At 41.5% G+C, this 14,003-nt stretch overlaps 1 protein-coding gene across 1 annotated transcript in view; it reads right to left on the reverse strand.

The window, feature by feature from the left end:
* Positions 1-388: 388 nt before the first annotated feature.
* clybl (citrate lyase beta like) overlaps positions 389-14,003 on the reverse strand; it is a 69,126-nt gene continuing 55,511 nt past the window's right edge. The window contains exons 4-8 of the mRNA XM_085135529.1: positions 11,062-11,163; positions 9,615-9,708; positions 8,800-8,967; positions 5,070-5,194; positions 389-3,888 (exon numbers count right to left, since the gene is read on the reverse strand). Coding sequence (XP_084991655.1) covers positions 3,793-3,888; positions 5,070-5,194; positions 8,800-8,967; positions 9,615-9,708; positions 11,062-11,163 — 585 coding nt within the window. The 3' untranslated portion in view covers positions 389-3,792. The remainder of the gene's footprint in view (positions 3,889-5,069; positions 5,195-8,799; positions 8,968-9,614; positions 9,709-11,061; positions 11,164-14,003) is intronic.

Here is a 14,003-nt window from a genome sequence, read left to right on the forward strand (position 1 = left end):
ACCGCGATGAATTTCATATCACCAAAACGCAATGTTGGAGGGGAGGGGGGGAGCAGACGAAGAAGAGTGGACATGCCCCTGCCATCAGTGCGAGAAATTTAAAAGATTCCGCCAAGAACGACTTAGTGAAGATTGTGTGGACGCTGCCAAGCAGGCAGACCATTCAGAATACAGCAGCTGATATTAAAAGAAAAAAAGAGAGCCCTAAATCAAAGTACAGGTAGAGCATTTCTGTGTGACTTGACACAACCTGCAGTTCAAATACACGTGCCACATTTTTACTCTTAAAAAAAGAAAAGAAAAAACACCTGAAAATTGTATTTCTGCAAGACCATGATCATACCTAAAAAGAAAGTAATTTCTTTTTATTTAAACCCCCTTTTTTAAAAAAAAAAATATATATATAATTTATTTTTTGTATAAGCAGTCCATGGTAAGGGATAACATTTTTGCGGGGTTGTGCGCCTGAGGGCAGTGATATAATGAAAATTAAGAAGCGACTGTAGCAGTGCCGTCACAGTTGCGTAGAAACACGGCCCATCGCAGTCACTTTGAAAATGTCCTCATTTATTTAAAACAATATTACTAAATATTGAAACAGAGTTAATTATCGTAAACGAAATGTTTCTATATTGAGCAGCTGTGCACACCTTATTTTAAAGCCGTTTTTGCTAATAGCTTTACACTTCTCAAACTGTGCGCCAAGCGCAATAACGAGGTATTTTATTGCTTTAGAATAATCTTCTGCTGCAATTAGTTTGTCATATATTGTCATTACAAGTCTATTAAAACATCAAGTCATTATTTGGGCATCCCCGGGCTGGGGAATTAGAATAAAACTATCTTTGCCACACGGGTCCCATTTAGATTAATGGAAAAATATGTAAAACATTTCGTTTTAATTTTCTTCTGACAGTGTTTTGCATACATGCATTTTCTCCGCCTGCGCTGTCCCTCATTATTTATGAAAGCAATCTCGACCAACACATTACCGGGCTATGAAATACTGCTTGCAGCCTAATTGATTCCCGTCACAATTTTGTGAGGTTATAATCGTGTTAATTGTAATTTAATCTCTCTGGGAATACCGGAGAGATGTATTTAAATACAACAGTCGAGCGAGCTGGGAAGATTTTATCAGTTCCACACATAATAGAAATGTCATGTAGAATTACACAGCCAGACAGGGATGCATTCCTCTAATCTACAGAGATGTCACTGACATCGTTCACTTTGCTTGCCCCCCCCCCCCCCCCCCCCCCCCCATTTCCAAATGTTACCGAATTGGAAAGTCGTCTAAGTAAGTGCAAAGATACCATTTGTTTCACCTTTCAGTAGACGAGGAGGGGAGGGCGGGTGGGGGGGGGATTAAAAAATACCCAATAAAAACAAGATCATTGGGCGGAAGGTAAACATGATATTATATGTGGCTCATTAACCTTCAGAGGGTGTTGTGCTCTTTTTTTTTTTTCAAAACATAAAGTGACCAAATCATTTCCTGATCAGCCACAGACGAGCTGCCCTTTTTGCTTTGTCTCTGCATGATGCCATGTGCTGCTTCCTCTGCTCTGAAATCTGCCTTCCTGTCTGTGGGGACACCTGTTGGCACAGAGCAACTTGGAAAAGCCAGCTTGTCCCATCAGACTGGTCGCTCTGTCATTGCTGGACTCTCATTCTACTGTGCTCTAAACAGTTATTTTATTAATGGCGGCAATGCTACAAAAAAACTAACTAAATCTTGACTAATCAAAATAATCAATGTATGTATTTAAAGTATACTAAATACTTCATCCATCTGCATACTTTCACATTAAAAGCAAGGTGTGTTTGCTGAATACATAATATAAAGTATACAGATGGAGGGAATATTTAAGACTCAGCATTATATAAAGTGGGGACTGACGCTGTCTAGACAGTCAATCATTTTATTCATTTGCTTTATCTTTATTTCTGCAACTTTTTAAAAGATTCTCACTCAGATCAAAAATGCATCAATAACAAAACACCTAAAGTTAAAATAAAGTACTTCAAAGTTTGATGAAAGTCTCCACTGAGTGATTTTGAAACAGAGTTACACCATAATCAAAGCTCATAATGCAACCCAGAGGTAAAAGAACGAGTCTCTTTTAATTACTACAGTTTTTGTCACAAGGATGAGCAGATGCCCAAGATCTGTTCTGAATGACCTACAAAGCCTCGCAAAATAACTCTACCTAAGTAATATTTTGGGGAGGAGGTTTATTTAGTGGAAGTCAAACAGCAGCAGTGTTTTCCACCAAATTCAGGGTATAATTTGGTTGACAACAAACAAACAAACACACACACACACACACACAGACACACAGACACACACACGCACACACGCTGAATGGGTGGGGGGAAAAAATTATGTGGCCAAATGCCAAAGAGACAGCTTACTGTTAGGGTCTTTGGCTGGACCCAGGAGTGGCTTCGATCTTTTTGTCTGGGCCTGGCCTGGCACAGACACCAACCCTGCCCCAGACACAATAGATCATACAGTAAGAGATACAGATAGAGAGATGGAGAGAGAGAGGGAGAGACAGAAAGTGGATGAGGTGGGGTAGAGGAGGTATGGCGCCTTTCATTACCATGGTCACCAATGGCACTATTAACCATTCAACACCCCCCCAATTATCCTCCTATCCACAGTCAGAGAGAGACAAAGCCCCAGTCCTGGTCTGCTGGAGCAACATGGCCACTAATCTGTCTCATTCTAACATCACACCCACTTCACTGTCTGTGCAAGTCAGACACGGACAAGCACTTCACAAAGCCCCTTTATGCTTCTGTTTGTGATGAGACAAACTTCTCTGCCTCGCTCGCTAACGAGTTCATCTTTATGTTTCGCTGTTTATAAGATTAAAGTTCCTTAGATGCCAATTTAATATCGGGTCACCTTAATCTCAAGATAAATGATTCATATAAAGAATAGTACAGTTTGTGTACTTTTTTCGTCGAAGTTAATGGTGAGCCTGACGCCACACGCCTTCTCCATCAACGCACAATCAACCACAGGCTCACAGCTGTCACAGAGAGAGCTGCATGCTATTACTAAGGAGAATGATACCAAAAAAAAGCTAAATTGTGAGTTTATTCGCTTCCATCTGGGTTTTTCTTTTCTTTTTTTTAAAAAAAGCAAGCAGGACTTTGATGTTTGTGAGTCAGACCCTGCGCAGGGGGCTGAGGCCTGACTTGAAGTCTGGGGCCCAATGAATAGATCCACAACAGTGGCTTGTTGTGTTTGTTTACCCTTTTGCCCAGCTGCCTGGACCGTGGAGATGGGAGAGCATTTATCATGACCTAGGAGAAAGAGGAGGCATGGTCACACACACACACACACACACACACACACACACACACACACACACACACACACACACACACACACACACACACACACACACACACACACACACACACTGCTGCAAGGGCAATAGTCCTTGTAAGTGAGTTTTAAGAGGCAAATACTATCGACACATGATAGTTGCAGAGTTGGTATTGCTGAAAACAATGTGAACTGGACCTCAGCAGCAAAATTAACAACAGTTTTTTTATAAAGGGAAAAAAAGCTACATAAATCAACCTTAATAAAAACAAAAATCACAAATGAAATCCACAGTTTCCACACTGCATTTTTGTGAAGTGAGACGATGGCTGAAAAGTTTTTGAAATGTCACTTTAGCCACGAGACCAGCAGCCTTTCCAGTTTCCTTTGACCTCCACGTCCCAGATTAGTCGTGTGGTTCCTGCCATTTCTTCTCACCAGTTGTGTTATTTCCTTGGCACCGCGGCAGAGAGTGTTATTATGTTCTGAGCCTGTTTCAGCGAGGGCATGTCTATCATGCTGCCGCGGAAGGTGAACGCACCCTGAACAGGTTTGCAACACAAGGGAGAACACAGAGAGAAACATGAGATCAGACGTGCCCAATAAAACGCATTTGATCCTGATTTGCATGACGAATGCTCGGAATGTCTGCCGTACAATATAACCCTCGAGTGTTATTTAAACTGACATTTAGCAGCAGACATATTAGTCAAAACAAAAAAATCTGCAGAAAAAAAACCCCTTTAGTCAAAATTGTTGTCAGTGGCTCGAGGTAAAGATTATGAAAGGCAAGCACCTGTCACATTGTAAGACAAAGGGACAAACCCTACTCACCATTCAAACCATTACGTACACACTCCCCTCTAACACACAGAAAGACACGTACACATGCATACACAGCAGAGGGATGGGTAAGATATGAATCCCTCGGGCGATGCTTAGTAGGAGTAGCCCTGGCAGTGAGAGGTGTAGGCAGATTGTGTATTACCTCAGCAGATAGACCACAGAGCTCAGCACAGAGGATCCAACCATGCACTAAATTAGGAACAATAATATTGTACACTTAATTGGCCCAGCTCCCCCCACCCCTCCACCCTCCTATGTTGTCTCTGAGAGTCACCCAGGGGTGTACAGTACGTATTCTCTGGAACTACAGAGGTGTGTATCACAAAAATTGTGTATCACAAAAGATCGGTCTGAGTGATAGAGCAGAGAAAGACCTCGAACCTGTCAACAGACAGTCGACACAGATATTTTACTGTCCTGGACATGACCATTTAAGGGGGAAGGACCACTTGAAATACTCTTACATCATTTATAAAAAAGGTTTTCAGTCAGTGCATCTTCTGAATGATTCACAAAAAAATATTACTCTATAAAAGAATAAAAATGGAATTCAATTGTCGCTGCAGCTTGAATACAATTGCTAAAAAAACCGATTAAGAGCCAATACTAACAAACTAATAACCAAGAAGAATATACAGAGTCACTTTTTGTGTTAAAAAAAATTGACATTTAAGGCAAATGACACACCCATCTATGGAGCTGATGAATTATAACAAATTAATAAAATCACCTTCACACTTACATTTTATCAGCTACGAGAAAAATTGTTAAGACATTTTAGACCAGAACACTGCCACCACGGAGAAACTCCACTGACTTTTCAAAGTCTGAAAAAAAAAAATGCAGTTTTACTTTTCGCAAAGGATCTTAACATTACCTTTCCCTCCTTCTGATGTTGGTCAAAAGCAGCAATGAGCTCTTTGGCCCACTGGACCCTCTCCTTGCTGGGGGAGAACTCTTCTTGCACAGCTTGGACCTGCCCTGGGTGGATAACCTGCTTACCTACGGGGAAACACACACACAAAAAGAAAATTAACTGTGCTAATTATAACAGCGGGGTTTCAGTGCCTTCAAATGAAACCAAAAAAAGAAGAAGAAGAAGAATGTGTTCGAAAAACAATGCTTTTACTTGTTGATATAGAAGTAATACAATTCGTGCACGACTAAAACCATATAAAATGCTTATTTTCATGTGAACTTCTGCACAAAGATGATAGAAAAAGAAAAGCAGGCTGAGAATTAGGAAGGACTGAGGCCGAGAGGCAATGAGAGAGGAGAAGCAAGAGAGGATTGTATAAGTTTCCGAATGACGATAGTCAGGAAGATGAACGGGGCCAGACGATGCTGTGCATTATGACAGATAAAACGTGTCTCCGCTCTGCTTGCAGCCCTGCTGTTAAGCAGAAATGTCACTAAATGCTTCGTAAGACTTCATTATGTGACAGAAGTCATACACTTACTGATGAAAGAACAGTTTGTGAAAGAACAGTTTGTGAAAGCCTCCGTGGGCATACACGGGTAAGTAAATCACTGGAAAATGACAAGGAAAAACAAGGCTAAATAAGACAGTGCAATGTATATGAAGTGTTAATTTTATAACCACAGTGAAACAGTTAATAATCCAATGTCTGAATTGACACGTATCATTTTTCTATATTTAATTTTAGGATGCCATATGATCAGCAACCCTGGCTTCACAATGACACTGATCTTAAACAGAATCCGAACATGGATTTTCTTGCTCCATCTGCCACAATCCCCCCACCTTCCCGCTCCCACTTCCTCTCAGTTAAATGTGGGTGAACGCCACAGACATAATCCCATGTACATTTGCAGATCAAACTTGTAGTGATAAGTTAAGGTTATGAAACGTCTGGGTGAGAACGGCGGCTCTGAGGCAGCCAGCAGGAACTCGACACTTTAGGGCTTAGCACTGTCGCCAACAACAAATCCTTCAAGGTGGCTGAGCGGGCGGGCGTGCTGCACGGGCTAAAAAAAAAAAAGGGGGGGGGGGGGATTCGGCCCAGGAGAGAGGAGGAAAGGCAAGGAGGGGAGACGAGGCGAGAGAGAAACCCTCTCTTCTCTTGCTCCACTCACCCTGGTTAACCCTAGACAAACCCGCAGCGCTCGCACAATCAACACGCCATTGTTAAAGGCTTGAACAATTACTTATGAGCCCACATAATTCATAAACTGCCATTTGTAATAAATAGACACCTTTCAGGAAAGTGTGCATATGACAAAATATGTTCAAAAACCCATTCTGTGTGTTTGTGTGTGTATTTGCGAACTGCCAGTGACTGCTGATGGGGGTTCAGTGTGTGAAGCAGAGATTGTGACAGCACATTTTCTGTTGAACAAACAGCCCGAGGACTCCCCAGGCCACTCTGGAGTTGTGTATGAATGTGTGCTTGTATGTCTGCAGGCTTGTGCGTGTGCGCATGTGTTTGTGCATATGCCACTGCAACAGTTAGTCTGATTCATTTCAACATTAAAAAAAGTAGAAAGCAAATATTATGTGATAATTTTTCAGTGGAACATTGTGCCTGTATGTTTACCTTCTATCTTCTAAACATACCTTCTATGTTTACCGAGAGGACGAGTGTGTGTGTGTACACCCTTCTCTGCCACCTGTTTTACTTCTGGGCAGAAGATGGGGGCATGTTTCCACACAGAAAACCACCAGGTTTATAATACGGAAAGAGGGTGTCTATTTGTGTCAGTGTGAGGGTGTGTGTGGTTGTTTAGGACAAGGGGAGAATGACAGAGCGAAGAAGCAGACAAGGGTGACTCAGGTGCCCTCAGTTACAACCCATTGGTTCTCCTAAAATACATCAATCATGCCCTCCAGCCAATCCCGGCCTGCCATGTGGTGCTGGCATCTCATTGGAGGATTGCTATTTAGCAAAGTGCTCTCAAGCGAATGATGGGCAGGGTCCCAGAGATGGAAGTGAAATGTGGTCCCTAAGAGCAGAGAATTTGTGGAACAGTGCTGTTTCTGAGCAGCAAACATTTTCACAGGGATCACTGAGCCTTAACAGGAACCTGATTTATAGCGCATTAAAAAAAAAAAAAGTGCTAACAAAGTAAAGAGTGAACTGATAAAGAACTCAACGGATGATATTCCTCCCCAACATATATTTGCATAGGAGTTTGGCTTAATTTCTGCTAACCAGTAAACAGCAGCGAGTGTTTACGTTTGAACAGTGTGTTCCGTGCTCAGCACTAATGGGTGCTGTATGCGGCTTAGTTAGTGCCAAGGTCAATTACTGCACAGGTAGAAGCTTTTGGCTGCACCGCATTATTGCTTAAGCACACTCGGGCCAGTAATAGCTACTAACTAAGATTATACAGAGTGCCCATGGCTTGAAAGCCACTAATCCACTGCTTTAAACAGTTCTGCTCCATATCAAATCAAAAGCATTTATTTCTTCAAATGACTGTTTCTGTTAATTAGTTTTTAAAACGTTCGCTTCATGTAAACCACACGCCAAGTCCAACAACTAAACAAAAACAGGATATTACACGTCTAATAATGGCATTAATGTGAGGAACCCCTGTACTAAACATAATATACATTCTCAGTAAAATTGGGTTTCTGTATGAGACAACCAAAACCAAAAATTCAAAAGCAACAAAAGAAGCTCAACTCCAGACTGATTTGTTGATTTTAGGTGCAAGGTAATGTGTGTGTCGAGTAGATGTTCAGAAGAGTGTACAAAGGGATTTACGCTTTTTGTGCCAGTGCTTATTTTTTCTCCATCTTTTCCCAGTGTGATTGGCGACTAATGTCCGATGCTGTTCTGCTAAAATGATCTGAAACTGGGGCAAAAAAGCAAAAAAATAAATAAAAAAATCCTAGCCATTACAAAACCATGAAATTCAGTCATGTGTTGCCTTAGTTTATGTGGATCTACACCACAAGGGGGGATTTTAAAATCTAAAAAAATGGTACAAAAATATCAAAGAATTATTTGCAGGATTGCAAGAACAGTGTCTGCAAAAACACACTGTGGGAACAGGTTGTCCTGCCTTCTGTGGTCTGTTGCAGGCAGTCTGCAGGGCTACACACACATACACACGCATACACAAAAAGCATGACCTGGCTATAGACACACTATCACACACTAATAACTCCTTTTAATTATACATACTCAAGTGCACACACACCCATTCATACAGGCACAAATGTGAGATCTTCATTGCAGTGTGCAATACAAGTATATAAATAACAAATGAAAAGCCAAAGGATGCTCTGTCACCTTCCACGGTGTTTCATGTAACATTTTAAAGCATTTATCAGCTGGTTCATTCCCCATTCTCATTTGGAAGGAGACACGAGAGAATAAAACAAAACAAAACAAAAACCCACATGTAACAGAGGGCAGAGGGAGTGAAAGCTGAACGGCCTGTATGCCGCTTGCAACAGGAAGTAAGGGATGCCCGTTGCCATGCTATATTCAGGAAGAGAAATTAAGAGCAACAGATGAGAACAATGTGAAGCAAATGCAGAAATCAGAGGTAAATCACAGTGACAGACGTGATGTCTCAAGTCAGGACTTGAAGGAACAAGGGCAGATTTCAGATAAAGAAACAAGAAACTTTACCTGTGAAGCCCATGAGAGCGCCTTCTCTGGCCTGCTGCCTCAGCCCCTCCACATCTTTGTAGTTGATGTAGACCAGGTCAATAGCCTGTAGCCCAAAGGCTTTGGCAGTCACAACCACCCTCTGCCTTGCATAAATGAGCTCCCTGGCATCCTTGGTCCGTGTGGCACCTTATGAAAAAAGTCCAAGGACACATGCACAGTTTGCCAGACAAGATCTCAAAGAGACGCTGTTGATCTGTAAGTAGGTGTAGGTTAGATGAAACGCTGATGGGCGATGAGCAGCAGGTATTACATAAAGTACACTGACACATCCTTTTATGTAATAAAAAAAAAAATCAAGGTTTATTCTGTCATTTCCGATTCTTGCTGCCAAACAGTCAATTGGGATTATTAACCACTGGTCTATGTGCTTCATTACCCATTAACTCTGTCCTTTAAAACAAACCTACTCATTGGGTTTAATGACAAGAAACAAAAACCAAAGAATAATCATTTAGACACAATGTCCATTTTTACTCATGTGACCTGATTCAGTGAATTGGATCTTTGAGTTCCAGCACATTTACATTTATACATTTATAACTTAGGTATCCCACGTCTGTGAATCATCCCATAATTCGACTGGAAAAAAATGTCTTCCCTGTTCCTGCAGTTCTGCAATTGTGTGTTCAAAATTGAGAAAATGTGACATGCATTATATTTTAAGACTAGCAACTAAGCTTGTGCATTTTACACAAATTGATCTTCTCTGCCATGAATCCAGGAGGAGAATAAGAGAATTTGGGGTCAGCAGTGGCAGAATATGAAATAGCTACCTATGCTTGCACAGAAGTCATCAGAGCCAAACACCACGCCATCATGGTGCAGACCAACCTTAGGACCAAGCGAGCGAATTTCCTCACACACCGCCTGGAAAGAACAAACACCAGCCCGATTGAGATGGGTTAAAGTAAAACAGACGAAAACAGGCTAAACTGTAACAAATGCTCCTAATTTTACACTCGTCATCACAAAACTATCCTAATTACTCTTTCTGAAATCTTTAACATAAAGGTAATATAATAACACACATCATTTATCTCTCCCAATTACACTCCAAGCTTTCTTTCCTCAAGGACTCATATTATTATACCAGCCCACTAAAGGTGCCACCTGCAGGTATGTAAACAGACACCTGGCTCGCAGCTCTTAAGGAAAAGTTGCATATCAAGCCTCCCTGCTATTTTACACAAGGTTTAATTTGTTAAGACTGAAGCAGTAAAGTTTTTAAAACCTGTGAAGTAACCTTAAATGTTTCCTGTTTTTTATTTAAATGATTAAATGTTTACCATTTTTGCATATAACAGAACAGTAGTTTGTGTTAAGAAAATGCGAATCACTAACACATCGTGGAGCTGCTATATTTTACTAAAGGAAAACAAAAAGTTTTTCAAATTATATTTTATTGCTCTTCAAAAAAGATTTGAAAAAAAAATCAAACAACAACAAAAGCAAAGACTAATGGCTCCAATTATTATGGGGGAAAGTAAAACTTTAAAAAAGAAAGAAACCCTTTTGAATGCGATTGTCTGTGGCGAAGGCTGTGAAACAATATGAACATGTTTCCTGCTTTTGTTGGCCTCCAAATTAATTTCACCACTAGCTGTGCCACAGCGAGTTTTTTTTTCATGCTTGTAACCCTGGGTTCAGTCTGGGCAAAAAAAAAAAAATTACAGGGTGTTCTCAAGACAGCACACAGAGCCACCCCCTGCCATCAAAACACATACTTCCAACCACAGTCCCAGAATTAGGCTGAAGAACTAAAAGACAAATCAGAAGAAGCAATGACAGCTGGTTTCTCCCCAAATGCCCCAAACCGTGCCCTCTTTTCTCGTGTAGCTGAAGGTCGTGCTGTACTATTACCAAAAAAAAAAAAAAAATCACTTTGATGCTATCTGAAATATCATTAAGAACTTTTGCACTGTGACGATATTAAAATGGTTCTAATTAAAAACTGTCAGCGTGTCTGAAGAGGACAGACAGAGAGAGGGACACGCGACGGAGAGGTAGAAAAAAAAAAGGCTCAAAAGGCTCGTTTTGAGGGGGACAGTCTGAAAGCTTTGAATCCCTTTTATTTTAGACATGTGGAGTTCTCTGCTCACTGACGCAGTCTTTAATCTAAAGTGAACAATGGACAAACAGAAAAATGTCTTACGCATGCAGTTTTTCTTTTCCTTTTTATTTTTTTGTGTGTGGAGGGGCGAGATGTTGTTTGTAATTTACCTTAAAATTGAGCAGGCCCACAGCGGTTTCCACAAAGGTGATGAGGCGAATGGGTTCTGTCAGTGCCCATCCTTTCAAGTGGTGCTGAAACCTGTCAACAAACTAAGCACACGGGGACCATTTCATGCTCGTGCACTCATTAACAAAACCCACTGTTTCTGTGAAGCGAATGCAATAAACTCATTTGCTCTCGGTACCCTGTACAAGATAATACAAAGGATATTTGTGCTTATTTGGAGCATTCGATACATGTCTTAACACTTACCATAGGAATATTGAATTTCCATATGTATAATCTTAAACCCAGTTACAATTTCTTGGATAATTTGTGAAGATTTTTTTTTTTTTCTTTTGGGGGGGGGGGGGGGGGGGGGAGGGGGGAGAAACGTGTTCTACTGGATAACACTTATGTTCCTCATCTACTCTGCTGCAACCCTCAGTGGACTTATCAGCGCACTATTAGTTAAGCGAATGAGAAAACTCAACAGAAAGAGAAATCTGAGGCACAGAGCGATTGTGTGGTTGTGTGTGTGTGATTTTAAAAGCTGGAAGGAAAAAAAATATTCAGCAGTAACAATCGTAAATGATTTGACACATCTTTCAAAAGTCACTGTGGGATAAGACAGAGAAGGTGGAGAGAAAAAAAAAATCTTAATGTGCAAAAACTCACTTTTGATACAAATCTTGACACCTTTATTACTTGCACTGTTCCCACTTCGGTCCTTATTCAGAGGCACATCTATGAGGGTTCAAATAGCGCAGAGAGCAAGCACAGGAGAGCGGCAACAAAAGCAAGTGAAATGAAATATTTTACATTATCACCAGGGTTCCCTCCTTCGTCTGAAGTCTTCTGCTCTACCTTCTTTCAGAGGCTCTGCACAACTACAGAATGTGCTCCCCCGAGACTGTGTGCACACATGTAAATGTGCACACGCACGCCCCAGCACGTGCACACACACACAGCAAAACCAAAGAATATACAAAATACGGAAAAGGGGAGAAGAAACAAGATTTAGGATGTCTTTGAGTGTGTTTTACTGTGACATTATTCTGTTTTGCGTCCCTCCTCCGTGGCAGGGAACAGGGAGACTGGAGCAACAATCAGAGTGTGATGTGACATTTTGGTGAGGCCTTTATCCTGCACGACTCCTGCTAATATGCAAGCTCACCTAAGTAGGGCTTTAAAACCAAGTTTAATTCTTTGAAGACCAAAGCATTCCAATTTTTTCCAACAGACCAGTTCACAGCTAGCCCTGGACTGCCAGTGGGGTAGCCCAAATTCCTAAATCTATCATCTGGAAACACACAAAAGCCCCCTCCGTCAGATATTTCCTTTCAAAGCCAGACAAAAAAAAAAAAAGACAAAAAAGAAGAGAGTGCAAAAGCTCAGAGTAGAAATGTCTACCTCCATGTCCCCCCCACCCTCCCCCCCATGCCGTTTTCTTCCTCTTTGACACACTGGGGGAAAAAAAAAAGAAAGGACGGTTATAAATAACCTCAGGTACGGCGCTACTATTTCTCTAAACGAAGAGCAAAATAACCCCCACGCTCACACTCACCACTCTTGTTCTCAAAACTGAAAGAGTGGGCCTCCATTGAAGGATTTCAAAAAATAGGGGCAATTTTAATCATCTCTCCATTCAATCTCAGTTGGATAAATCATATCTGAGAGATTTGCATAAATACAAACCATCAAAGTCTTTTCATCTTCAAAGAGGTTTTCAAGACCCAATAGGCTTTGTACTGTAATCATCTGAGGTCACAACCCTGTGGGAGCAAGGTTGCTATGGCAACATAAAAACTAACGCTGGGGGCTTAGCATAATATACCCCCCCCCCCCCTTCACAAACACAGGAAGGGGTGCGGGGGTCCGAGAGGGAGTGTGAAAAGAGGGTGTAGATAAACCTATTTCTGTGACAGAGAAAACTAGATAGATATGGCCTGTTGTGGGGAAACCTATCTGATATTACACACGGAGATTACCACCAAAACGCTGCGCCATGCAAACCCTAACAAGGCTGAGTGGACTGTTTGGTTTCCACCAAAGGGAAACAAATGACAGCTCCACGCAGTACCGCCGGCTGAAAAGCCTCCGAGGCTTTCTGATTACATGTTTATGTCCTTCTGCTGTATTCTCCTCTTTAGCTATTATACACTTTAAGGGTCTGATTTACACTGCATACAAGAGGTACTACAGTCCTTGTTCACTGGTACTCGGATGGGTGCAGCAACCATTAGCTATCAATGGCTCTTAAAACTAGGTCCTGTTTAAAATGTTATTCCCCCCCAAAAAGGGAAAAAAGAAGTAACGTTAAAAGAAGAAATAACACCTCTTCTCTTCATTCAAAGCCACGCCGCAAACAAGGTCTCTGATAATTTCGCCACCCAATCATGAAAAGAGGAGGAGGGGGAGATAGAGCTAGAGAAAGGAGGCTATAGTGGGACAAGTTTCAATTAATTTTCTTCAAAAGGGGGCCAGATTAAATGTTTCCGGCCAGCTGAAGTGTTCATTTCACAGAGGGGAAGCGGAGAAAGGGATGAGGGGAGGGGACAGGAGGAGGAGCAGAGGAGGAGGAGCGGGACAGGGTGCGATTCTTTTGGTCCCAGTGCACACCAAATAGTGTGGTGGGCAAAGAATGCACACGGCTCCGAAATCTTTGTGAGAATTGTATTCAAACAAAGGAGGGAGTTACGCCTGTTACAGCCCAATAAGGCCTGTCAGTCACACAAGGGCCAGAGGAGAGGAGAAAGACAGAGGAAAAGATTTCCACACAAAGAGAAACAAGCAAGTCCATCTTTTAGCGACAAATCAGTCTGGAGGTTCCTGAGCTAATATCAATAAAAAGGGAGGAAAATAAACAAGTGAGGGGATTTACTGCACTGCCTTACAAGAGTGGAGAAAATCAGACACTTGTTTACAACACAAGGAACACGAATGCGCA

Source organism: Neolamprologus multifasciatus, chromosome 16, assembly GCF_963576455.1.
Source record: "Neolamprologus multifasciatus chromosome 16, fNeoMul1.2, whole genome shotgun sequence".
NCBI classification, from domain to species: Eukaryota; Metazoa; Chordata; class Actinopteri; order Cichliformes; family Cichlidae; genus Neolamprologus; species Neolamprologus multifasciatus.